We start from the raw sequence: 23,880 nt of genomic DNA on the forward strand, positions 1-23,880 counted from the left end.
TATCTATCTATCTATCTATCTATCTATCTATCTATCTATCTATCTATCTATTTATTTTGAGAGGCCTCGACATCAATTCCCTTAGAGAACTTCAGGCTAGCCCATGCTACATAGGCAAGATCTATCTCAGAACAAAACAGGAGGAAGAGGATGACCTTAGGCTGAATCAACAGAAGTATAAAGCCTAGAATCTGGGAGAGAATTGTCCAGCAGAAATTCTGAAAATGGCTTGGATCTCTCACCCTCCTCTCTCTTTCCTTTCTCCCTCATTCCCTCTCCTCCAACCTCTCTGAATCGGAGCCTCAGGGCTCCATTCCCACAGCCACCCCTGTTTCTGGAATGCTAATAGTACCAGGGTGTGCCACTATGCCTGACTTTGCTTCCTCCTTCTACACAACTGGGGCCAGCCAGGCCTGTGCCTTGGGCCTTCTGAGGGGTATTTAAAGGCAGGATCCACACCCTCTGAGGCCCTGAGCATCTAGGCCTCATTTGTGCTGTGTTCACTCCTCAGGACTGGTGCCATCCATGTGGGGGACCGCATCCTGGCCATCAACAGCGTGAGCCTCAAGGGCCGGCCCCTGAGCGAGGCCATCCACCTTCTTCAGGTGGCAGGGGAGACTGTCACGCTGAAGATCAAGAAGCAGCTGGACCGTGAGCCTTACCCTTTCCTGGGGACTTCCTGGCCTACAGAGGAAGGGCAGTCCTGGGTCAGGCTGTGGGCCACCAGTCTGGAAATGGGGTGGGGTCCTCTGGATCAGCTGATGAGGAGGCTTAGAGAGGAGTGCTGTGCCTTGGTGGCACCGTGCAGTATGGGGTACATTCTGAGTCCAAACCATGCTCCTTGTCAATTTGTGTCTCTTCAGGTTCCTGCGTGTTCCTGTGTCTTGTGTTCTATGTGTGCTACAGCTTCCCCAAATCTTGGGGTCCTGTTTTAGTCTGGGATCCATTGTTGTTCAATGTATGACCTTCACTGTATGTTCAGCCCTTCAAGTCTGTTTTCCCATCTTTGTGAAGGGTTTACTTACTTACTAGTATGCCCCGCCCACATGGCAGCAGGCAGGTTGTCACGTGCCTGGGAGTTCCCAGAAGTGGGGAAACTGAGGCTCACAGAACATCTGTGTTTCTGAAGTCATAGGTGATACTTCTTCTCTCCCCAGGACCCCTTTTCCCTCGTCAGTCAGGCAGTCTCAGTGAGGCCAGTGATGTGGATGAGGATCCCCCGGAGGCCCTCAAGGGAGGCTTGGTGACAACCCGCTTCTCCCCTGCTGTACCCAGTGTGGACAGTGCTGTGGAGTCCTGGGGCAGTAGCTCTGCCACAGAAGGTGGCTTTGGGGGCCCAGGTAACGCAACAGGGGCCTTGGACAAGCCCTTGTGAAGGTGATCCTGCTGCCTGCTCTTCCTGGCACCTTCTTTTCCTGTTAACCTTTTCCTTCAGAGAAGGCTCCTGAGGGCATCCTGACTAACTCTGCCCTTCACCTGCCCCTCAGAGGGACCCGCAGTCCTGCCTTTCCTCGCATGAGCTGGGGACAGAGCCACTTTTATTTCTGCTCTCTCTCTCCTTATCCCCACGTCTAGCACACAATAGGGTATCAATTCATGTTCAATGCACCCAGTTGAAGATGGTTGAAGTTAGGGCCTTTGGCTTTCCCTGAGTGTCCCCATCCCAAGCTGCAGGCAGCAACTCCCGGCTTCTAGTCAGCACTCAGCAGGTAGAGCTGGGAGTGTGGTCCAATCAGAAACGCCCTTTCAAAGAGGCCCTTGAGCTGACCACCTGTGGAACTGACCATGGTCCTGGAACCTCAATGCTAACTGCTGGACTGATGGATGGATGGTCCAAGGGCTTGCTAGGGTGGCAGGGACTCCGGGTCTCTCCGAGGTTACTTTGGCCTGAGAAAAGCACAGGCCTGCCCACTGGCATCCGATCATTGGGAATGAGGGAAGGCAAGGCAAGGATAGAGAGAAGGTCCACATCTTTCTCTCTCTCTCTCTCTCTCTCTCTCTCTCTCTCTGCCTGCCAGGCTCCTACACTCCGCAGGGGCCAGTCCGGAGTGTCACTCCCCAGGAGTGGCGTTCCGGTAGATTGAAGAGTAGCTCCCCACCCCTTGAGCCCCGGAGGACGAGCTACACACCAGGCCCAGCTGACGAGAGCTTTCCAGAGGAAGAGGAGGGGGAATGGGAGCCACCAATGAGGTCTGTGGTAGGAGCACTTCTGGTGGGGGTCGGGGGGAGGGAGCCAGAAGGTAGCAACACCAGGACTTGGGAGCTAGGGAGACAGAAGATCATCCCTGGCCTGAGGAAAAGATCTGGGCTGAGCTTAGCTAGAAAGGACACCTTGTAGGAAGATAGAAGCAGACATGTCCTAGTGAGGCAGCGGCCTGGCTTGTTCCTTCCCAGGTCTGGGACTAGCTGTTTTCAGAAATACAACGCAAGACTCAGAATTTGAACCCAGAGCCCTCCTCAGATAGATTGCATGATTGTGACTCTCGCTTCACAGCCACCAGCCCCAGGCTGTGTGTGTTGCATGTCTATAACTGGGCCCATAGCAGCCAGCTCCCACAGAGTGGGTTCCATTAAGAAACAGCCATGCCTCCTCTGTCGGGGTTCACCTCTACTCTGGGCTGCACTGTCCTCCCTGAAAGCAAAGAAATGAAGTCTTTGTAAGTCACAGTGTGGCAGATGCCTAGGGGCTCTGAGAGCTGCCCGGGTACGTCCTGAAAGCTTGATGCTAGATTTCTTGATAGGTACTGTCCACTCCTCCCCAGAACAAATATCCCATCTTCTCCATCCATCTGTGTCCTGGCTGGTTCTGGCTCTGTCCTGTCACTGTCCCGTGGTGCTATGTGTCTGGGTGGGGCCAGGGACTGCCTTCTGGGCTATCAAATGGATCTTTCTGTCTGTCTCTGTCTTCTGTCTGTCCGTCTGTCTTTCTTCCCAGGCATCCTGTGTCACCGCTCTCCACCGCGCCTCATCTGCCCCTGTTCTAATTGGCCACCAACAGTCTTGGTTGCCCTTAACTGCATCTCCCCACTCCCCCATTCTGTGTCACCAACCACTGCCCTGGGGCCCCAGCACTGTCACCGAGGACACCCGCCTGCCTGCCTGCCCGCCCCATGGCTCTTGGAGCTCAGCACTGGGCCCTGGGCAATGAAGACTCCTCAGGCCCAGCCCGCCTACCCTCCCGCCTGGCAGGAGTTGACGCTGTGGTTCCTGTTGCAGCCCAGCCCCTGGCCCCGCCCGAGAGGAGGGCTTCTGGAGAGTGTTTGGAGAGGCCCTTGAAGACCTGGAGTCCTGTGGTCAGTCGGAACTTCTAAGGGAGCTGGAGGTACCGACACCTTGCCAAGGGACCTGTGGGAGCACCATGTCTGTCCACACTGGAGGGTTGGGGAAGGCTACGCATCAGTGGGGGCTTGTTCCTGTGTCACCAGAGGATGCGTGGTACCTGTCTCTCTTATTGCTGTGATAACATACCTGACAAATCCACTTTAAAAAGGAAAGTTTGGGGCTGGAGATGATAAGAAAGCACTTATTCAGAGCCCTAGAAACCCATGACAGTGCAGAGTGGGCATGACAGCCTACCCACTAATTCCAGCCTCTGGGAGGAGAAGTCAGGGCAGCCCCAGACCAAGCTAGTTAGCAAGCCTAGCCGTGACGGATGAGCTCTAGGTTTGATTGGGACACCCTGCCTCAACCACTAAGATAAAAGAACAATCGGGGCGGTCCTGGACATCAACCTTAGACCTCCGAGAGCACTCAGACACCCATGCCTGTGCACCCCACACACGTGCACATATCCCCATGCAAATATGCGTCCTCACATGCGTGCACCACCCATGCACACATGAGAAATGGGAAGGGGGGGGCAAAGAACTCATTTTGGCCCACAATTCTAGGATGCAGTCTGTCATGCCAGGAAAGCAGAGCAGGCAAGGGCTCGGGAGCGCTGCTCGCTGTGCCTGCAGTGACGGAGCAGAGACCTGAGTGCTATGCTTGCGTCTGCTTTCGATTTTCCTCGGTCCCGAGTTCCGAGTGGCTCTACCCACCTCACTTAACGCACTTTAATGGGCATGTCCGCAGGTTTACCTCGTTCTGAATCCTGGCAGGTTAACAATCAGTATTAACTGTTACAGTGTGTGTGCTCTCACCTGGGCACCCTGGGTGTAAAGGGGTCTTTACACACAGGCAGGTGTGAGGGACGTGCACACTCGTGCAGAGTGTCCTCAGGATGTCTGAGTGTGTACACGGACGTGCCCTGACGCCATCCTGCTGTCTTTGTGGATGTGTGCCATGCGCACAGATGGCATGGCGGATGAGGGGCGATGGGGGCCAGCTTTGGGTGAGGTCACCATCAGTCGCATAATGGACAGTCGGATCTGACAAACCCATTCTGAGTTCAAGCTCTGCTTCATCTGTGCTTCCCCTCCCTGCCCCCGCCATTTTATTCTAGTGTTGTTGATTGGGGCCACTCCCCATTTCATCAGCCTTGCTAATGACTGACCAGGTTAAAAAAACAAAAACAAACAAACAAACAAAAACCTCCTGTTTTGGTTTTTTGATCTTTTCCATTTGTTTTCTGCTTTGCTCATTTTGATACTCATTTTCTTAGACATTTTTTACGTATAAGCAAAGATGCATGACCTAGTATCTTGGCTATTTAATCTCCATCCTTCTTTCTTCATATAATACATTTTCAAAGCTATAAGTTGACCTGTGAGCCTTGATTTGACTGTGACCTCATCAGTTTTGTTTGTAGTACCCTTGTTGCCTACTCAGTATCTACTATTTTAATGTTTTCCACTGTCACATTGACTTAAGCCTTAAGCCCCTGACATCTACAAAAATGAAAGTTTGGGGTTGTATTAGTCAGGGTTCCTATTGCTGTGACAACCACCACAACCAGTAGCAGGTTGGGGAGGAAAGAATTTCTTCCATCTTACTCTTCCACATCAGAGTACGTCATCCAGGGGAGTCAGGGCAGGCACTCAGGACAGGAACCTGGAGGCAGAAGCTGATTCAGAGACCATGGAGGAACTCTGCCTACTGGCTTGCTCCTCACGGCTTGCTTTAATTTGCTTTCTTTCACAGCCCAGGACCTAGGGGCAGCACCTTTCACAGTGAGCTGGGTCCTCTCACATCAATCACCAAACAAGGAAATATTCTGCAGGCTTGCCCACAGGCCAATCTGGTGGGGACATTTTTCTCAACCCAGGCTCCATCTTCCCTCATCCCATTGACATAAAAGTAGCCAGTACAGGGGTTTTAACTGCTAATACTGCCTTCTTTAATCTATCTTCACTGCACTAAGCCTCCTCTTGGCTTTATTTATTCCAATATCTAACCCTTTTTCTAGAAATTGTGCTTTAATTTTTATAGCTTTGATTTCTCTATCGTCTCTGTTTTTCATGTCTTGGGATTTTCTTTCTTAACATCATTTCCTTTTTGGCTTCTTACTTGTTTTTATGGTTTAATCAAACTTAAAGTTTCTCTTGTATTTTCTATTAGCTCCAGCTTCCAGGGTACGGGCTCACCTACTTATTGTGTCTACAGTCATGGTTTGGGTCTGCTTCTCTGCTGTGTCTATAGACACAGCGAGGGTTCACCTGTTTGTTGTATCTGCTGTCATGGCTCAGGTTCACCTACCTGTTGTTGGATCCATGGTCAAATGGGCTTTTAAACTTCATTGTTGTAACTGCTTTAGCTGCGGTTGGTTGTCCAAGGACTCTGTGCTCTGTGGCACTAGACTGTCTCTGGCATCTAAAGTCTTTGAACTTCACTAGTTCCAAAGGTTTGGAACATTACCTTCTCAGCAACTGTTTCTGCAGTACTGAGGAAAGCAGATTTAGCTTCACATTCATGCAGAGGTGAAGGCAACATAAGTGATTCTACCACCCCATGCCCAGTCACGGCTGGTCCCTTCTGCACCCATGTGCTGGCAAGCACACTTTTTTTTTTTGTTCCCACCCAGACACAGTAACTTCCTGCTTTCAGTCAGCATTTTTTTTTTTTTTCTCTCTGAGTGGTACTCAGCTGCTAACATACATTTCAGACCCATTATCATCCTCGGCTCTCTGAATTCCATAAGTAAATGGTTCCTTTTCTACTCATACCTGTCTTCAAATTTTTCATCCTTAATTTAAAAAAAAAAAAATGTTTTAAGTTCATCTAGCTAACTCTCTCTGTGATTGGATAGAGATGTAAATTACCTCCACCAGCTTATTACCTGGATTTCTAAAGGTACAAGAGCTAGGATGTGTGTGAGAGAGAGAAAGAGAGAGGCATAGGCAGAGGCAGAGAGACAAACAGAGACAGACGGAGATGGTGGAGGTGGGGGGCATGTCACAAACCCTTGCTTACATCGCCAGAGGTCAATGTTGGGAGTCTTCTTCATCGTCATCAATCGCTCACCACCTTGCTGTTGCTGCTTTTCCTTAAAGATTCACTTATTTTTATTTTATGTGTCTGAGTGTTTTGCCTGCACGTATGTGTGTCCCACATGTGTGCAGCTCCCGCAGAGGCTGGAGAAGGGCATCAGAACCTCTGTAACTGGAGTTGCCTAGGTTGTGAGTGCTGTGTGGGTGCCGGGAGCTGAATCCAGGTCTTCTGCAAGAGCAGCCAGTACTCTTAACCACGGAGGCATCTCTCCAGCCCTTCCTTTTACTTTTTTTCTCCAACTCTTCTATTTTGAGATAGGGTTTCTTACTGAACCGGGGACTTACCACTTTGGCTAGACTATTTGGCCAGTGCGCATTCAGCCCTATCCTCTGTACAGCCCTAGGATTATTGATGCACTCTTCCATGCCTTCTTGGGACCTTGACTCAGGTTCTTATGCTCAGCAAGCGCTTTCCCCACTGAGCTACCATGTAAGCTCTCTACTCTCTAAGGACTCGTATCCCAAGATCTCAAGTCTCTGGGCTGTACTGGTGGACCCGGGCCCTCCAGGAGGTGAGGACTAGCTGAAAGAGATCTGGAAAGACACCTACATCCACACCACCAAGGTTTTCCCATTACAGTCCTATCTCCGTCCTCCTTTCCTTCCTGATAGCCTGGCCGGCATTCTCAGTCTCCCTTGCCCTTAGAAGGTCACCAGTGCCAGACAGAATGATATGCTGAAGTGGAGACTCAGATACCATGAAGACAGACGTTTCTAGGCTACGGAGATATCTGTGGGCCTGGGGAGTTAGCTGACAATCACAATGGGAAAGGCTCTTCCCCCTATGTTGACACCTCTGTAGTCTGTGGATGTCCCTTTCTGAATGTGATGTTTCCGGCACACACACACACACACACACACACACACACACACACACACACACACACGCTGGGCACTTCTGACTCTGCTCGCTGCCGCATCCCATACCCACAGCCTTTCTTATCTCCATCCTTGTGCAGATGACCCTTTTCCTTTGACTTTTGCTTGGCAACTCCATGCTCCCACCATGTCCTTCCTGGTCACCATTCATACTAAATATGCACATCTGTTCCTGCTCACCAATTGCTTGCTTCAGAGTCACCCTATTGTCACCCTGAGATCAAAAGTCATATAGTTACTGTGAGCTGCCAGGTGCGGTAAGACCCTCACCATCCAGGCTTTTGCCGGGTCCCCTCTGCCAGGGCCACTCTTGTCTCCCCTTCCTGTTCTTTGACATGTCAGCTCTGGAGGCATTGCTGACTCCTCCCTCTGTCCTAGACTCTCAGTTCCTATGAGCCTTGCTGATACAAGCTGAGGCACAGAACACCAACTGTGGAGTCAGGTTCTGAGTTCATATTCTCTCACTAAACCTATTTATCTGTAAAAACAGAGAAAATGGCTTGGTACTACAGAGCACGAGATAAATTAGACTTCTAATTGCTGAGAACTGAGCCTGGCACAGAGCAAATGTTAGTCTGTCATGACCCCCAGAGGCTCTTGTTCTGATCCTGTGATTGGTCAACAACCCTGAAGACAGGGACCTCATCCCTCATCCTCTGTGTTCAGCCTGTGACTGAGTGCCTGCCTGACAGAGCTGGATGAAGTAAGTATATGATGTCTGAGTGGCAACCGTGTCCCCCACAGGCTTCCATCATGACAGGCACTGTACAGAACATGGCTGTGCATAGCAGGCCTGGCTCTCGGCCCTGGCGCCGGAGCCGGGAGGTCCGAACATCCCCCGAAGACCTGCAGGAGCTGCTGTTGCCAACGCCCCTGGAGATGCACAGGGTGGGCACTGGGGCTAGGGGCTGCAAGCAGGCACGGAGCATGGGCACTGGGGGCCTGGTACCAGGAGGACCTTCGCTACTTGGGATGCTGAAGGTCCCCCACCCTTTGTTGGGCTTTATTCTCCCTCACCATAGAACAGGGGCCTAGGGGCTAGAAAGATGGCTTAGCAGCTAAGAGCACTGGCTGTCCTTTCAGGGGACCCAGGTTTGATTCCCAACACCAACAGCAGCCAGAAATCACCCCCTCCTCTAGCCTCCAAGGGCACCAGGCACGCAAGGGTATGCAGAAATACATGTAGGCAAAAATAAAATACACATAAAATAATTTAAAAAACCAAACCGACCAACCAACAACAAAAACACTCAGAGATTTTATTAGGTTTTCCATAATTCTCACCGTTTGAGTAATTATACCCCACACCTGCATACGGGCAGATCCATGATACACAACGGGCATTCCTCACAAACTTTTTATCCCTGTATGTATATATGTACACACAAATGTGTATGTTATATACAGACATCTGTATACACACATCAAGGTTACATTACATATATGTATATACAGTTAGTCCTCCCTATGAACAGGTTCTGAATTCAGTCCAACACAAATGAGACGTATTCAAGGAAAAACTGGGTACAGTGGTACAGGTCTTTAATCCAAGCAAGTGGGAGAAAAAGGCCAGCGGCTCTCTGTGAGTTCAAGGCCAGCCCTGTCCACATAGCAAGTTCCAGGCTAGCCAGAGCTACATCTCAAAAACAAAACAAAACAAAACAAAAAGTAGCAGCGGGAGGGGGCAGTATCATCTGCATTGAACACAGGCTGACTTTGGACTTCATCCCTGGAGCAGTGCGCTGTGAATCGTCTCCGTAGCACCAGCAGTGAACGAGGTCTCAGAAGCCTTCTGGAGATGGCTTGAGCATGTGGGTGGGCAGGCACAGGTTCTGTGCAGATCCCACACCACTGAGCGTCTGCAGTTTGGGGGATCCTCAGAGGATCCCGGAGCTGGTCTCCTGCAAATACCGAGGGACTGCTTTGCAAGTGACTGTAGACAGATGATGGATATCATCTTACTCATACCACGGGTATCTCTCGCACCTGTGTGTAGCTGTGTGAGAACCAAGACATCAGAGCACATGCCAAGGCCAGGGGTTTGCCCAGGGTGGTGAAAGCACCACAATTTCTTGCTCCCCTTTCTAAGGGATCCCTTAGGTCTGGGACCTGCAGGCTGCATATGGCAAGGTGAATGTCATAGGGCACAGGCTCAACAGGCTGCTGAGGGCAGCCTGAAGTATGGCTCGCCAGTAGGCTGGGTCTGGATCCCAGGGACTAAACGTGGATCGGAGCAAAGGTCATTCCTCCTCCTCCTCCCAGGTGACCCTGCACAGGGACCCGGTGCGGAACGACTTTGGCTTCAGTGTCTCAGATGGCCTCCTGGAGAAAGGTGTCTATGTCCACACTGTCCGAGTTGACGGGCCGGCCCAGCATGGAGGCCTGCAGCCCTTTGACAGACTCCTGCAGGTAACTCAGAGGAGCCCCAGCACAGGCCCAGGACAGGGCCCTATTCTCACTGTGAAAGCATGTGGAAAAGCCAGTGGGATGGATCAGGTGATGCTGTTCACACCAGAACTGAGGTTCCACTTGCTGTTGACTCCCTGGTTGATGGAGGGCCCGCCTGTCTAGTAACTGTCCCTCTGAGACACGGGACATCCTTAGACCCCATGATGTAGGAAATCAGCTTGTTTTGTCTGCCTTCACTCTAAAACATTGTATGACAGGTTCTCTTCCCAGAACCAGCCATAGGATCTAACAGAAAGAGAGCCTGGAAAAGAAAGTCTTGCCTGACTTAGCCTCCCTAGGCCGCCCTTCCCTTGTTCCAGCTATTTTTGTTCCCTTGTTGATTTTGTTGTATTTGTACTAAGCATACATAATTTATGTTTTCTCTATTTATGGGTAGGGACAGGACCTCATTTCAGAAAAAATCACACAGTTTTGATGTATCAATGAAAAACACAGCTCTCACTTCAAAGGGGATGAGGGAGTTCACTCTGGAACCATGAGTGACTGAAATCAATAGTTTGTGTTTTGTTTTGTTTTTTTTTAATACTGGTGGATCTATCAGAAACTTATGCATTAGGCCCTAGATGCCATCTGATGCCATTCTTAGTTTGGGGGTTGGTGGAAGCTCATGGTCACTTGATCATTGAAGGATGTTAGGTCCAGGGATAAGGGATAAGGGATGGCTATTCCATGGGACCTCAAGATAAATTCCAAGCTTCGGTCTTGCAATATCCCAACCTCTCTCCAACTCTATAGTCAGTCCTATATGTGCAGCTTCCTTCGAGAACTTTCACTCACCGGGACTCTGTCCCTCGGCTGTGCACTGCGCAGGTCAACCATGTTCGCACGCGGGACTTCGACTGCTGTCTGGCGGTTCCACTCCTGGCAGAGGCTGGGGACATTCTGGAGCTGGTGGTTAGCCGCAACCCACTGGCACAGAGCCGCAGGACACCACGAGCACCAGGCCCCAGCAGTCCCCAGATGCTCTGAGGTCATTGCATAGCTCAGCTGGAGGAGTGGCCCCTACTCATCCACTTGTGGGTCTCAAGATCTCAGACCCATCAGAGTGGCATCTTCAAGTTGGATCTTCAAGATGCTCAGAGAAACCCCAAGGAAAAGGGGTCGGCCCTGCTGCTCAGCCAGGAGAGAGTCAGAGATTTCTCCAGATCCCTTCACAGTCACCGAAGAGCTGCAACAGTAGTGGGGACATTCCAGCTTAGTGTGGGAACTGGAATGGGCTGCCAGTGTTTACCATCCTGGGAGGTTGATCAGCAGGAGGCAGACAGTCCTAGTCTGTGGCGGGAGGCATTTGGTGATCCAGCTATATAGGTGGTACCCAGTACACGGATGGGGACCCTGCCACCAGGAAGGATGTGGCACATTGCGAACACTGTCTTCCTTTCTCCCAAATCCTGGTGTTATGAGAGCCTCCAGAATGCAGCGACCATGTTGGAAAACCCCAACTAGGAACATCTAAGATGCCAGGAAATGCTAGCCCTTTCCTTCAGGTCAGTGGCTCAATCATTTCAGCTCCATGGGTGATTTTGAACTTTAGAGCAGAGCTGTGGCCATCAACCCTCCTGTGCCAAAAAACTAGAGCCCCTGTCTCCCTCCAGAGAAGGGCACTGCTCGGGGTCAAACAATCCAGGAGCATCTACTCACCTGCTATTCCAACAGACCTGGAAAGCCATGGAAATAAGGCTGAGTCACAGCTCTGCCCCCAACCCCATCAGTGGAAGGGAGAAAGAGGAAGAGGAAAAAGAAGCTGGGGTGGAGTGTCCAAAGAGACTATTCAGGGAGGTCCCCACTTCACAGCTTGATGGCCAGCATCCCTTATCTCGGGCTTCCTCTATCTCTACCAAGCAGAACTCTTTCAGCTTCAAGCCGGACACAAGCCACTTCCTAGTGGGCTGGGCTGGTCTCGGGATTGGCTTTGCATTTGCCCAGCTCAAGGTCTCAAGGACCCAGGGGCCTCCAATCTTACCCCATCTCCTCTCTCAGCCTTTGAAGCTCATTGCCAGAAAGACTCCCTGTTCTAGGGGACAGATGGAGGCCCAAGAAGCCATTCTATTCCGGGTTTCCTTCTTGGTTGTGACCTTGAGTGGATCTGAACAGACACAGGGCTGTCTCTAGCTGCCCGCTGAGACTCCTCAGCTCTCTGCTTTCCCTCAGCTGAACCCACAGCCGTTCATGGTGGCTTCCCCAGGGTCTCTCATGTCTGAGTCCAGGCAACCCAGTGTCTCCGCTTTCACTCCCCCAGGGTAAAAAGATACTGCCCATGGCTCATGGGCACCAAACAAACCAAGACCTTCAAGCTTCGAGGGTAGGTGAGTGACACAGCAGAGAGGCGACTTCTGGCCACCAGCACCTGATACTCTCTGATCTTGGGCTGACGGCTCAGCCTCTCTGGGCTTCTGATACATGGCATGACTGACTGTACTCTAAAGGCCTCTTGGGAAATCTGTGTTCTATTCAGACTCCAGGCTCCAAAAATACAAGCACTGCCCTCCCCTCCGGCTGAGCCTCTCCCATCCTCCCAGACATATGCAACAAGGCCAAGTGGGTGGACCTCGTGGCCATGGCCTGAGGCCTTCTTCATATGCAATATCCACCCCCTGGCTTCTCACAGGGGTGTTCGCCCCACACAACGTCCCTAGCCCCCTCTCCAGTGAGCATCCTGCCTGCCTATGCATTTTGGGTACCTCCCCTATGACACCCTGCCCCCACCCCCAGAGCTGTATTTTTCTCTGGCTAAGATTAGAACATATTCCTTGTAAAGTATTTTTCTATGCGGGTTTTCTTAGGGCTCCCAGGAAGCACCCAGCACACTCATGGCTCCACTGGACAGGCTGTTTCTGGTCCGTCTGTGGCCCACGTATAAATCTCTGTCCCACCAGACATCACAGTGACTGGGGGGAGGTGAGTGCTAATGGGGTGAATTTTTAATAAAATTGGTTAAACGCACAAAGAAGGTTGTTTGCTTTATAAAAGTAACAGGCTGGCAAGGTTCAGTTTCTGTGTGAATTGTTCAGCTTCTCAACTTCTTTTCATTGATTCATTTATTCATTCATTCATTAAGTGGTCCATGGAGCTGAAGAGATGACTCGGTGGTTAAGAGCTTTTGGTTCTCTTGCCAAGGACCTGGGTTTGTTTCCATGAACTTACATGGTGGCTCGTAACTCCAGTGTCAGGGGACCTGACACCACCCTCTTCTGACTCCTGCAGGCATCAGGCACACATGTAGTGCACATATATACATACAGACAAAACATTCATACATATAAAATGAAATAAACATTTAAACAAAAATTACTGGGCCACTTGGGGGGCTGGAGATATAGCTTAGAGCTTAAGAGCATTTCCTGCTTTTCTGGAGGACCTGGGTTCAGTTGAGCTTACACCCACCCAGACTTCAGCTCCCTCTTCTGGCCTCCATTAACACTGCACTCACAGGCACATACCCCCCCCCTCGCCCCAACACACAAAAAATAAAAGTAAATCTTAAACAGAAAACAAACAGGTGCTGTGCATCCCGGTGAGTAGTGAGCTAGTCATAGCCTTTTCAGTAGGCATAAAGAACAGTGAAGAAAACACAACCTTCTGGAACAGAGTGGCTGGACTAAGGACTGCAGCCCAGGAGGGGCTTTCTCTGGAGGGATGGTAGTCACAGTGAGAACTGTAGGACAGAAGCCAACCCTGTACAGACCTGGAGGAAGTTTCCCAGGTAGGGGAGACAGGGCAGCAAGGGCAAAGGACCTGTGATATGAGGCGTCTGGCAGGTTCTAGGGCCCAGAGGGGTGGTAGCAATGGAAACCAGGCTTCGGGTTGGGTTTTGTTTTAGCCTGTGCAGCCAGGGCACCTTTGGCCTTGGTGAAGGGAGGTGCCACGTGAGTAGCAGCCCGCAGGTCTAGCTGTTGCTCCCAAGTCTTGAGGATCTAGGGCAAGGTAAGGTCACTTGTTCTGGGTCCAGAGAACAGGGCCAGGCCCAAGGAATGGGGGAATTTGCAGATCTAAGGGCAGAGAGAAGCTGTTCTCTCAGGTGAGCTCCTTGTCTTGGGGAGTCTGTAGCAGCGAGGGCCAGCACCGTCCACACAACCTATGTGCCAAGCACAGCTCTCAGCTTTGCAGGTACAGTCAGGATCCTCCTGGCAGCCTTCAGAGGACGACAGTATCCTCATTACAGAGGAGGGACCAAGGCACTGAAAGGTGCCGAGACTTGCCTGAAGGAACACCGGGGGAGCCATGGTCCAAACAAAAGCCAACCAGGAGGGGAGGCAAACACTGACCATCAAAAAGCCTGTGGGAACACGGTGGTGAGCTCCTGGCACCACCCGGGAGCAAGCCTCCTGTCTGTGAGCTTCCTCTCAGCAGTTCTCATTTCTGCAAATGCAGGGAACATCCCTTATATGAAAAACCTGAACTCCAAAATGCTCCAGAATCTGAAACTGGAAGCATTGATACCCTAACATGTGGATAATTCACGCCTGACATCATGTAACAACCCAGCCAAGACAAAGATTGTTAGAACAGAGGAAAAAAAAATAGTTCTGTGACTGTCTGATTAAAGTAAGCTGTATTAGAAATGGCCAGCCAGCAGCTTCTCCCAAAGTTGGAGTTTCAGAGAACAGCCCCTCATTGACTTTTGAGGTCCCTTTTATGGGGAAGGGTCATGGTTGATAGAATACAGCTGTTGAGATAATCAGCTGTTAGCACCTGGGCAGAAGAGTGGGGGACCCAGGGCTCAAGGCTGTTTGTGGGGTAGATAAGTGCAAGAACGTATCATGTGGAAGGGGAGGCATCAAGGTATCTGGGAAGACACATTTTTATAAGGCAAGAGGGCAATTATATATCGCAGGTTCAGGAGTTTAGCAAGGCAAAGGGGTAGGTATATATCATGGGGTCACAAGTTCAACAGAGGTTGAAAAACATGGTTTTCAGAATACATCATGCTTGGGAAATGGAAACTTGTTCCTGTAAAGTAAGGAGACTTGATAATGTATAAAAGAACAATGTGTTCCTGTTTTGGTTTTACAGTGCCAGCTGTGTGGGGTGGAGATGGTTCAGTCCAGGTGATGTACTTGGCTTACAAGCATGAGGACCCAAGTCTGATCATCAAAACCTGTACGAAAATGCCAGGCAGGGCCTAGAGAACAGTTTAGTGGTTGAGAGCTCTTGCCGCTTTTCCAGGAGAAGAGGTTTGGTTCCCAGCACCCACATGACAGCTCACAACTACCTGGAACTCCTTCTTCCAGGGACTCTGATGCCCTCTTCTGGCCTCTGTGGGCACTGCACTCATGTGCACATAAAACCACCCCACCTCAAGTTTTTAAAAAGCCAGGTGAAATCGTTCTTGCAATCCCTTAGCTTTGGAGGGGAGACAAGTGAATGCCCAGGGGTCCCCAGGCCAGCTTATTCTAATTAGCCAGTCCCAAGTTAGTGAGAGACCCTGTCTCAAAAACCAAGATCAGCAAAATGCTCTTAACAGCTGAGCCATCTCTCTAGTCCCAGTGGAATCCCTTTATAAACTGTAGAGTACATGCCAGAATGTAGAGGTGAACTCTAAAACACTCCACACGTTCTTGGATTTTAAAAAGGAAATGTTTATTGTTGTGTTACAAGGTGATTATAAACTCCTCTAAAAAAAGCAAAGATGGATTTAAAATATCAATATACATATTCATCTAAAAAGCAAAAGAGGAAAAAAAACCCGAAACCCTGCAAAATGCAGGGTCGTCATCATTATACATCAATACACAGAGCTTGTATACTGCAAGACAAGTCACACACCAAGGATCCTTCAAACATGAACGCTCCTCCCCTTGTTGGTTGGTTTCAGGTTTTGTTTTGTGTGTGTGTGTGTGTTTGTTTTTTAGTTTTTTATTTTTTACAAAAGTTTAAAATATCTTAAAAATATTTTGAAGTTTTAAAAAATGTCCTGATGAGCGAGACATAATTCTGAAGGAGGCAAAACCCATGTTCTCAGCTTTCTCTTGTGCTAAATACAGTCACAGTTGTTAGGGATTGAAAAGATTAATTGGGTTTAAAAAAAAAATGGAGCTACCATCTCATTTTGAAGCCAAATATATAACAAGATGCTCTGTCCTTCAGGGAACATGCCAGAACATGCCTGTAATGACACCACCACCACCCCTCCTCCCTCCCAGAGAGCATGGAAAACCAGCTTCCTGCGAAGACCTGACTCCTGGGAGGTCAGCATGGAGGAGGAGCGGTGGGAGCACTGCTCTGGCTTCCGGGGCACCCCTCTCCATCTAGGGGTATCTGGGTTTGTTTTGTGTGTGGTTTTGGACTTGATGAAGGAGAGGTGTGCACACAGAGGTATTTACAGTGTCCGTAGGGACAGGGGTCTCAGGTTTGAGTGGGACTGTGAAGGGCTTTCTCTAAGGTGCCTTCCTGGCTTGGGTCTGCATCTTGGAGAGAGGAACCAGGCTGGCTGTTTAAGCCTGTTTCAGCTGGTTGCCTAGAGCATTGCCCCATCCAGAAGGGCAGGGCTGGAATGCTGTTGGCCTCATTAGTGACAGCCTGTGATAGAGAAAGCCCCTTCCTATACAGAGGAGAACACATGCTGCTTTCTCCTCATGCTTTGCCATGGTCTGCATGGCCTTCCAGGGTGGGTTAGGGAGCTGAGGTGAGGACTGAGGGCCAGAGGCTTAGAGAGAACCCACCATATGATCTTACCAAGAGGGAAAGAACCCCTCTCAGGCTACTCCTGCAAAGCCTTGGACTGCATGGAGGCCAAAAGCCTGCCTAAGGCTTTTCACAGTAGATGTGTCTTTGGCCCTCAATTTCCTGTGGTGCAATTTGGGAGTAGTGGTGTATCAATTCCTGGTTCCCATAGGTTTTGGGGAGGAAGGAAGGATAACATTGGGCTGGGGCGAGCAGGAGAGGATGGTCGTAAGTGGGTATTGCTCTCTGCTCCATGAGCATGGGGGCAGGGGGCCCTCATTAGTTCTGGCCTTTGGTTGACAGGGAAGGCCGGACAATTTACTTAGAAAATGCCCTGGTCCTGCCTTCCCTCTGCCTACACCTTGGAGAGCCTGGAGCTACTAATGACTCTAATGTCCAGTTCCACTCAGTCACGTTTTAAGTCTCTCCTACTCTAGGACTCAGTTTTTCTGCTTACAAAGGTGCCTTGGATTGGGGGCCCTCTGAAGCCGTCCACAGTGCCCAGTAGGGATCTTCCACTTGGGGGCTAACATAGCTCTTAGGACCAAATAACATCTCCCAGGAGAGTCCTCCTGGGCCCACCCTGGTCCTCCTCTAAGCCTGGCAGTGGGCTTTGCTTCCCGTCTATATCTCACAGGCAAAATCTGGCCTGTTCCAGGCAAGGGCTGGCAGGTGTACAGTTTAGCCCTCTCTCCAAGGAGCACATGGACCAGAGTCACGAGCTCTACTTCAAAATGTTACTTACACGCAGACATGGAAAGACAAGCATCACAACAAAGGTTGTCAGGACCAGGGGTAGGATGAGAGTGGTGGAATTGAAGACAGGTGCAGGGACACTGTTGTGGAGTGGGCACGGGAGGCTGCTGGCCTTCCATCCAGGTGGGGCCTGGGGACTTGGCCTGCTGTGTCTTTGGTCTAGAATTTGATCTGGGAATGATATAAAAGGCCTTTCTCAGGCCATTTCCAGAATGGTGCCATTTGTCTGCCAACCCAAAATACTGAAGGCTCGCCAGAGGGGTGTGCCTGGCAGAGGGGAAGGGTAGACGGGCATGACCACAGACTTTGCCGCAGCTGGACGAGCCCCCTCTCTGTACAGTTCATCTGTCTTCAATCACCCACAGTGGTTACTCTTAAGGTTCCATAAAACAAAAGAAAACCTGGGCATATTACAAGTCGGTAAAAATCAGGGAAGGAGAGCAAACAGAAATACACAGGACAACAGGAACACGGTAGAATCACGGGTGGCTGAGTCAGCAGCCACTGGAAGAGGACTAGAGGGTCACTTGGCAGAGTACATTGCTTTGGAGACAGAAAATTGTGTACATTTGTCAAAGAGGTTCAGGATGGCACAGTTGGGCCCAGTGGAGGCTGGGGTGAAGGTGTAGCGCCCTCTCCTGGTTCAGAAGGAAACAGCTCTGCCTGAAATCAGGCAGCTCTGGGGTGCTGGCCTCATCTCTGTGGAGACAACTTCAAACCTACAAAACTTCCCTTTGTCTTCTCTCCAGCTCCTCATGGGCAAACACCTGTCCAACAGCCACTGCGGTGGCTTGGACACAGTATCTGAGGTCACTACCAAGTGACCTCTGTATTTGAACTCAGATCCGTTAACATCCAGCACCTACAGCCGTTACTCTGAGCATTCCTTTGCTGGGTGCTGAATGACTCTGGGTTGGCGTCCTTAACAAGAGTTTGCCAAAAGGCAAGGAAGGAAAGTGTCCTCCTGGGGTACACTTGCCAGTTTGGGGTACACTCATCCTCCTGAGCTAATATACTTTGGTCCACTGGCCCTCACCAAAATACATTCTGCTTGGGGAATGCCCTGATCACCACCCACCATGACTCCATTCGACTACAGCAGACACTTCCTGACTCTGAAGCCCAGGCTGGACCCAGGCGACTATACTAAAAGCTCAAGAAAGGACAAGGTTTCTGCCTAAGCCTGCTGAGGCACCCAGAACTGAGACCTGCTCTCACCAGCCCCTTCAGACTTCCCATTCCTGCCTCTGAGACCCAGTGGTTCAGACAATCTTACTGACTACCCACCCTCTAAATCAAAATTAAAAGGAGGGTATTTGGCCCTTGGTACAATGGCTTCCGCTGTTCTCAGAACCAACCCTTCATGCTGAGGGTGGGTTATTATTTTGGTATCCTTCTTGTTGACTGAGAAGGAGTGAGGGGTGTCCCCAGAGCCCTGCTCTCTCCTGCCCCTCAGGTCTGTTCAGCTAGTGGGAGCTCCCTCTCCTCAACTGTGTTCTTCCTCCTGAACCAGCCCAGAAGGGACTACACCTTCCCTGAAGATGTATCTACCACCATAGGAAAAATCCACCCAGCATGGAGTATTTTTTTTCTCTTTTTTTTTTTTTTTTTTGTTTGCTTTTGGGCAGAACCTTCTGCCAGCTATATAAGCACCGAAGAATTGCTTTTGAAAACGAGATCCATTGCTGGCAAGACCAATTCAAGTGGTAAAGTATATGACAGACTCTAAGTATATATAGTCATATGTTAAAAAAAAAATACAAAGGAAAAATTTACCAAGTTCCCATAAAATACATCAAAATCAATATGAAAGTCCATCCTCTCCCTGGGACGTAGGCCCATGGGTTATCCTTTTTGTACAAAATATCCCCCAAATCAAAACAAAATACACATATACAGACACACACACATGATACACATACACACACATACAGTAACATTTTCTGTGACAATTAAAAAAAAAAATCCTAGTACAAATATAAAGCTCTGTAAACCTGGTCCTATGAGAATCTAACGTTAGTAAACAGCAGGAAAGCGGCGCCTGTCACATGGCCCGGACCCTCACATCATGGTCTCCACAATGACGTGACTGGGTTTCATGAGTGCGCCGTTCATGATGGTTGAGCGGGAGTTGAAGGGTGTGGCCCCCTCTCGCTCCACAGCCCAGCGGTTGGGATCCCTGGGGGTTATCAGGTATTTGATTCTCTGCAGAAGAAAGATGATGAAGGATCAGAAGGAGGAGATGAAGGAGGTTCCTTCCTACCCACCTCCTGAATAACCCAGGTACTTGCTATATGTGGCATCTGGCCAACTGCCACCCTTTCTGGACTTTTTGTTGATAGGTTGGGGGGGGGGGAGAGGGATGGTCCTGATGTCCTACAGTAGTTTCCACAGCCAACCCCTGCACTTGTACTTAAAGACAGGGCACACGGATGACCTCTCCGTGCAGATTTCTTTCCCCTGAGGAGCTGAGTTGTGTCACCCTGTGGTTTGTTCACGCTGGTCTCTCTGACCTTCCGCTTCAACAGTATGACTTCCAGTTGGATAACTGATATAACTAGCCCCCTCCCCCACCTTCTCCAAGAAGAAATTTATACTCCTTGGCCTCCCAGAGCCTGTGCTTACTTTGGAAGGCAGTTCCTCATAAGCAGCCCCTTCTCCTGAAGGGTTGCCTGGGAGCCCACTGCAGGGAGGATTCTGCCCTTTCAGATAGGAGACTGCTGGAGAATTCTCAGACCCTCTAGACATGGAGCACAGGCTTCTCAGGGTGGTGACTGATCATGGAATTGGGAAGAAAAGAGCCCTAGACCTCTCCAGGGACTCTAGGAAGTCACCAGCAGAGCCAGGAATGTAACATGGCTCCTCCTTCCTACCTCCTGCCCACTTCCTGCCAAGTGTCTGCTCACGCTGAAATGGAGTTAAAAAAGAAAAAGAAAAAAAGAAAGAAAAGGCCCTCCCTAGGTATTTACATTCAACTACGGCGCGTTACTTAAAGCCTGAATGTGTGAGCCCTTTTGTTCTGGGGAGAACCTGCTTCTTTAGAAAGGCATTATCTCACTTAAGAATCCACATTTTCTACATTTCCACATGCAGCGGGGCGGGGTGAGACCTAGCAACCCCAGGCCAGGCCTCTCCCAGTAACACCTGTGTTGCTCTGAGCAGGCCGATTCCTCCTCACCCACCTGGCCTGCTGGCTCACCTTCAACCCTGCCTGCCTCCCTTACACTGGCACACGGGACTCCATAAGCAAAGTGGGGAAGTACTACTTGCCACTGGCAGCCACTGGGGATGTCTGGAACCCTGGTAGGGTTGGAGACCCAGATGTGCCACTAGCTACTTCACAACTGGGAAGCCCTGGACAGCTTGTCCTGCCAGAGGGGCCATACAGCTCGCTTTAGCTGTGGGGAGACAGCCTTCTCTGCTGCTCACCCCCCACACAGCTCACCCTCAAAGAACCTGAGCACACGGGCCAGATCAGCCTCTGAAAATCAGTCCTTAAGCCAGGCAGTGGGGCCTCTCTACCCATAATCCCAGCCCTAGGGAGACTGAGGCAGGAGAAGCTGAATGTTTGAGGCCAACCTGAACTATATAGTGAGTTCTAGGCCATCTTGGGCTATAGATTTAGATACTATCTCAAAAAGCAAAGCAACAACAACAAAAACAGTCAGGCTTTCAAGAGACTCTACCCCAGCCAGGCACGTTGGCACACGCCTGTAATCCCAGTACTCAGAGGTAGGCAGATGTAGGTGGATCTCTGAGTTCGAGGTCAGTCTGGTCTACAAAGTGAGTCTAGGACAGCCAAGACTACACAGAAAAACCCTGTCTTAAAGAGAGAGAGAGCCTGCCCCAACTGCTACAGAAGCTGTCTAACCAAACATACCCTGATAGATCCTGCCACATCCAAGTAACTCATGTCTGGGTGGTAATGACCTTCTAATTGACCCAGGTTGGCTCAGGGCACCAGGGGCTACCTGGAAGGTTCAGAGCAGGCGCTGCAGCTGCCCTGTCTGTCCTGCAGCCCACTATTTCAGCACTAACAACAGAGATGGCTCTGTGGTTAATTGTAGGGGAGCTGGGGAACTAGCCCTAATCTTCTACACTCTAGGGGGCCCCAGGGTCTCAGACCTGCATGTGTCCCCTGGCTCCTTCCTCTCCTCTCCTCTCCCAGCCAACAAAGCCCCTCCAAGGGAAGAAGCCTGGGCCAGCTCAGGGGGAAGCCAGAGCCCCAGGACATCCTGGCTCCAGATTCTTTTTTTGCAAGAGAATAAAAACAGCCCAGAATAAAACTGTGGGGCCTTGGAGCCGGCCCAAGCGCAAAGGTTAAAGTAGATTCTGAGAAAGGGATTTCTTGGAAAGAGCAGGGGACTGCCAGGCCTGGAGGCTCCTGCCTGCATTGTGGGAAGAATTCCTGAGGAGGCTAGTGGAGGGGAGAGGGCACCATGAGGAGACAGAGGCTGGGAGCAGGGCAGAGGTGGTGGCACACCCCAGCACAAAGGGTGGCATGCTGGTGGCAGTGCTGGGCTTTTCCTCCAGAACTCATGTCCTGTCCTGACTCAGAACAGAGATCCCACACCCTTTAACTTGGCACATGAGGCTACTATCCCCTCTCCAGCCTGGCCATTAACCCTCTGTACTCCACATCGGGACCATATTCCACCTCATACTATGTTGGGCTTATTCCTCTTAAGTCCATTGCCCACATTAAATGTCACCCCATGCCTTCTCCAGTGTGAATGGCACCTGTCCCTGATTGCCCACAGCATACTCCTGCCTTGGATCCCAAGCCTCAGAGAGGGCAAGCATCTTGCCTAACATCACACAGAAACTGACACTAGCTGTCTTCCACCTCCCATCACCCATGCCCCACGCTCACCACGCTGATCGGTCCCTCCGTCCGGCAGATGAGGATGATAACAACCAAGGGGATACACACCATGGAGGAAAGGGCCAGGCCCCAGCCCAGCCCGATTGCCCAATCAGGGTACACGTAGACTTTGTTGTAGGTCAGGGGTACATACTTGACAACAGAAAAGATGAAACATCCCTGTGGAGAGAGAGGCCAATTAGAGGATCCCTGGGCATTTGAGAGCAGGATGGGCCCTCTCTGGGACAGGACTTCTCTCTCCTTCCCGTGGAGATGGGGTGGTACTAATGCATTACAACTCTTCCCCAGGGCACACTGAAGCAAGTCACCTGCTCATTCTCCATGGTTCCCCAGGTCCTTTGGAATACCAACCATATCATCTGTCTCCATCCCTCAGGACTCTTTCTAGCTCTTCAGCATGTGCTCAGGGCCTTAACACAGGCTGTTTCCCTCTGCCTGTCCCTTTTTTCTTCATCTTTTCACCCGACTTTCGGTTCAGCACACTGGCCTTGCTCACCCAGGCCCCAATTTCTCCTTCCAGAAGCCATGTGGCTCTGACAGCCAGAGTTCAGTAGTTTCCCTCCCTCTGGATCTTCAACCTTCCTAACCACACAACTCTTTATATTAACTGTATTAGTGCCTCATGTTGTGGTGACCACCCCCCCCACCACCATAAAATTGTTTCACTGCTACTTTATAACTGTAATTGGCCACTGTTATGAATGATAATGTAAATATCCGTCTTAGATGACCCCTGAGAAAGGACTGCTCAAGCCCCAAAGGGGTCGTGACCCACAGGCTAAGAACCGCTGCTCTGAGCATCTCTATTTTAACACCAGATGCGGCTCTAGGCGCACACAGCAGGTACTCAATAAATGTCCAAGGCCTGGATGAGAGCCAAGCAGCCAGCAGCCTCAATGCCATTGTCACTCTGCACACTGGTAACCAGGTCTGAGTGACAGGGTAAAGAGGAGGGTGGAGTGAACCCTGAACCCTAAAGGTGTACAGAGTCCACCTTTGCCTTTAAGAGGGGCTCGGGCAGAGCTACCCCAGACCCTTCTTCTCAGAATGAGGCATCCCAGGGAGAGGCGTGGGGGAAAACAGTCCATTACTCACTGTCTACAATAAGGTCTGCTGGGAGACAGTGGTGCAGGGTGAGGACAGGTGGCCTACGGGGCCTACCCTTCTCTGCTGCTTTCCCTAAGCAGAGGTGGGCACCCCTGGTCTTTACCTAGCCTTTCCAGTAAGGAACCTCATTGTGCTACGGGAGTGCTGTCCACCTCTGGTCCAGGCAACTCCCCCGAGTGGAGAGAGAAGGAAACCGGGGGGGGGGTCAGTGTGAGCGGGACCCCAAGAATGGTGTGAATGAGGATGGGAGTGCTGGCCTAAGTCCAGCTGATTGCATCTCTGCTTGTCTTGGGCCTCCAGCTGCTGTCTGTACTCCTTTGACTTTGGTGGGGGGTGTATGTGGTGAGCGCCACAATGTGATACCCTTAATCACACTCATCAGATTCTAAATGTCACCTGCCACTAAGGCCCCACATCAGGGTGTCCTTGTCACAGAGGTGGGGAAACCGAGGCCCAGACAGAGAAGCGAGTTAGCATGTCCGCGTGGTCTGTTCTGGGAGTAGAGGTCATGGGAGAAGGGACATGTTAATCCCTAAGCACTGGTTCAAAAGTGAAGGACGTTTGGACTCCCCGAGGTGCTGGCCAGAAAGAGCAATCCAGCGGGGACACCCCCACATGCAGATCCCAGGGGCGTTGGCTAGTATTTTTTATGGAAGCCCAAGGGTCCTTATAAGTAGAGCCCTTACAAGAAAG

The 23,880-nt window shown here is 50.6% G+C and overlaps 2 protein-coding genes across 6 annotated transcripts in view; one reads left to right on the forward strand and one right to left on the reverse strand.

Moving 5' to 3' along the window:
* The window catches only part of Grip2 (glutamate receptor interacting protein 2), a 77,432-nt gene extending 64,718 nt beyond the window's left edge, over window positions 1-12,714 (forward strand). For 2 of the 5 annotated variants that reach the window (XM_055628497.1, XM_055628496.1), the window contains 7 exons: window positions 512-651; window positions 1,158-1,340; window positions 2,019-2,190; window positions 3,217-3,322; window positions 8,052-8,195; window positions 9,570-9,716; window positions 10,512-12,714. In XM_055628497.1, coding sequence (XP_055484472.1) covers window positions 512-651; window positions 1,158-1,340; window positions 2,019-2,190; window positions 3,217-3,322; window positions 8,052-8,195; window positions 9,570-9,716; window positions 10,512-10,745 — 1,126 coding nt within the window. In that variant the 3' untranslated portion in view covers window positions 10,746-12,714. The other 3 variants (XM_055628495.1, XM_055628498.1, XM_055628499.1) reach the window with 3 other exon arrangements.
* A 2,623-nt stretch (window positions 12,715-15,337) lies between these two features.
* The window catches only part of Slc6a6 (solute carrier family 6 member 6), a 73,041-nt gene continuing 64,498 nt past the window's right edge, over window positions 15,338-23,880 (reverse strand). The window contains exons 14-15 of the mRNA XM_055628421.1: window positions 22,069-22,239; window positions 15,338-19,400 (exon numbers count right to left, since the gene is read on the reverse strand). Coding sequence (XP_055484396.1) covers window positions 19,257-19,400; window positions 22,069-22,239 — 315 coding nt within the window. The 3' untranslated portion in view covers window positions 15,338-19,256. The remainder of the gene's footprint in view (window positions 19,401-22,068; window positions 22,240-23,880) is intronic.

This window comes from Psammomys obesus, unplaced genomic scaffold (genome assembly GCF_907164565.1).
Source record: "Psammomys obesus unplaced genomic scaffold, mPsaObe1.curated_primary_1811, whole genome shotgun sequence".
Taxonomy (NCBI): Eukaryota; Metazoa; Chordata; class Mammalia; order Rodentia; family Muridae; genus Psammomys; species Psammomys obesus.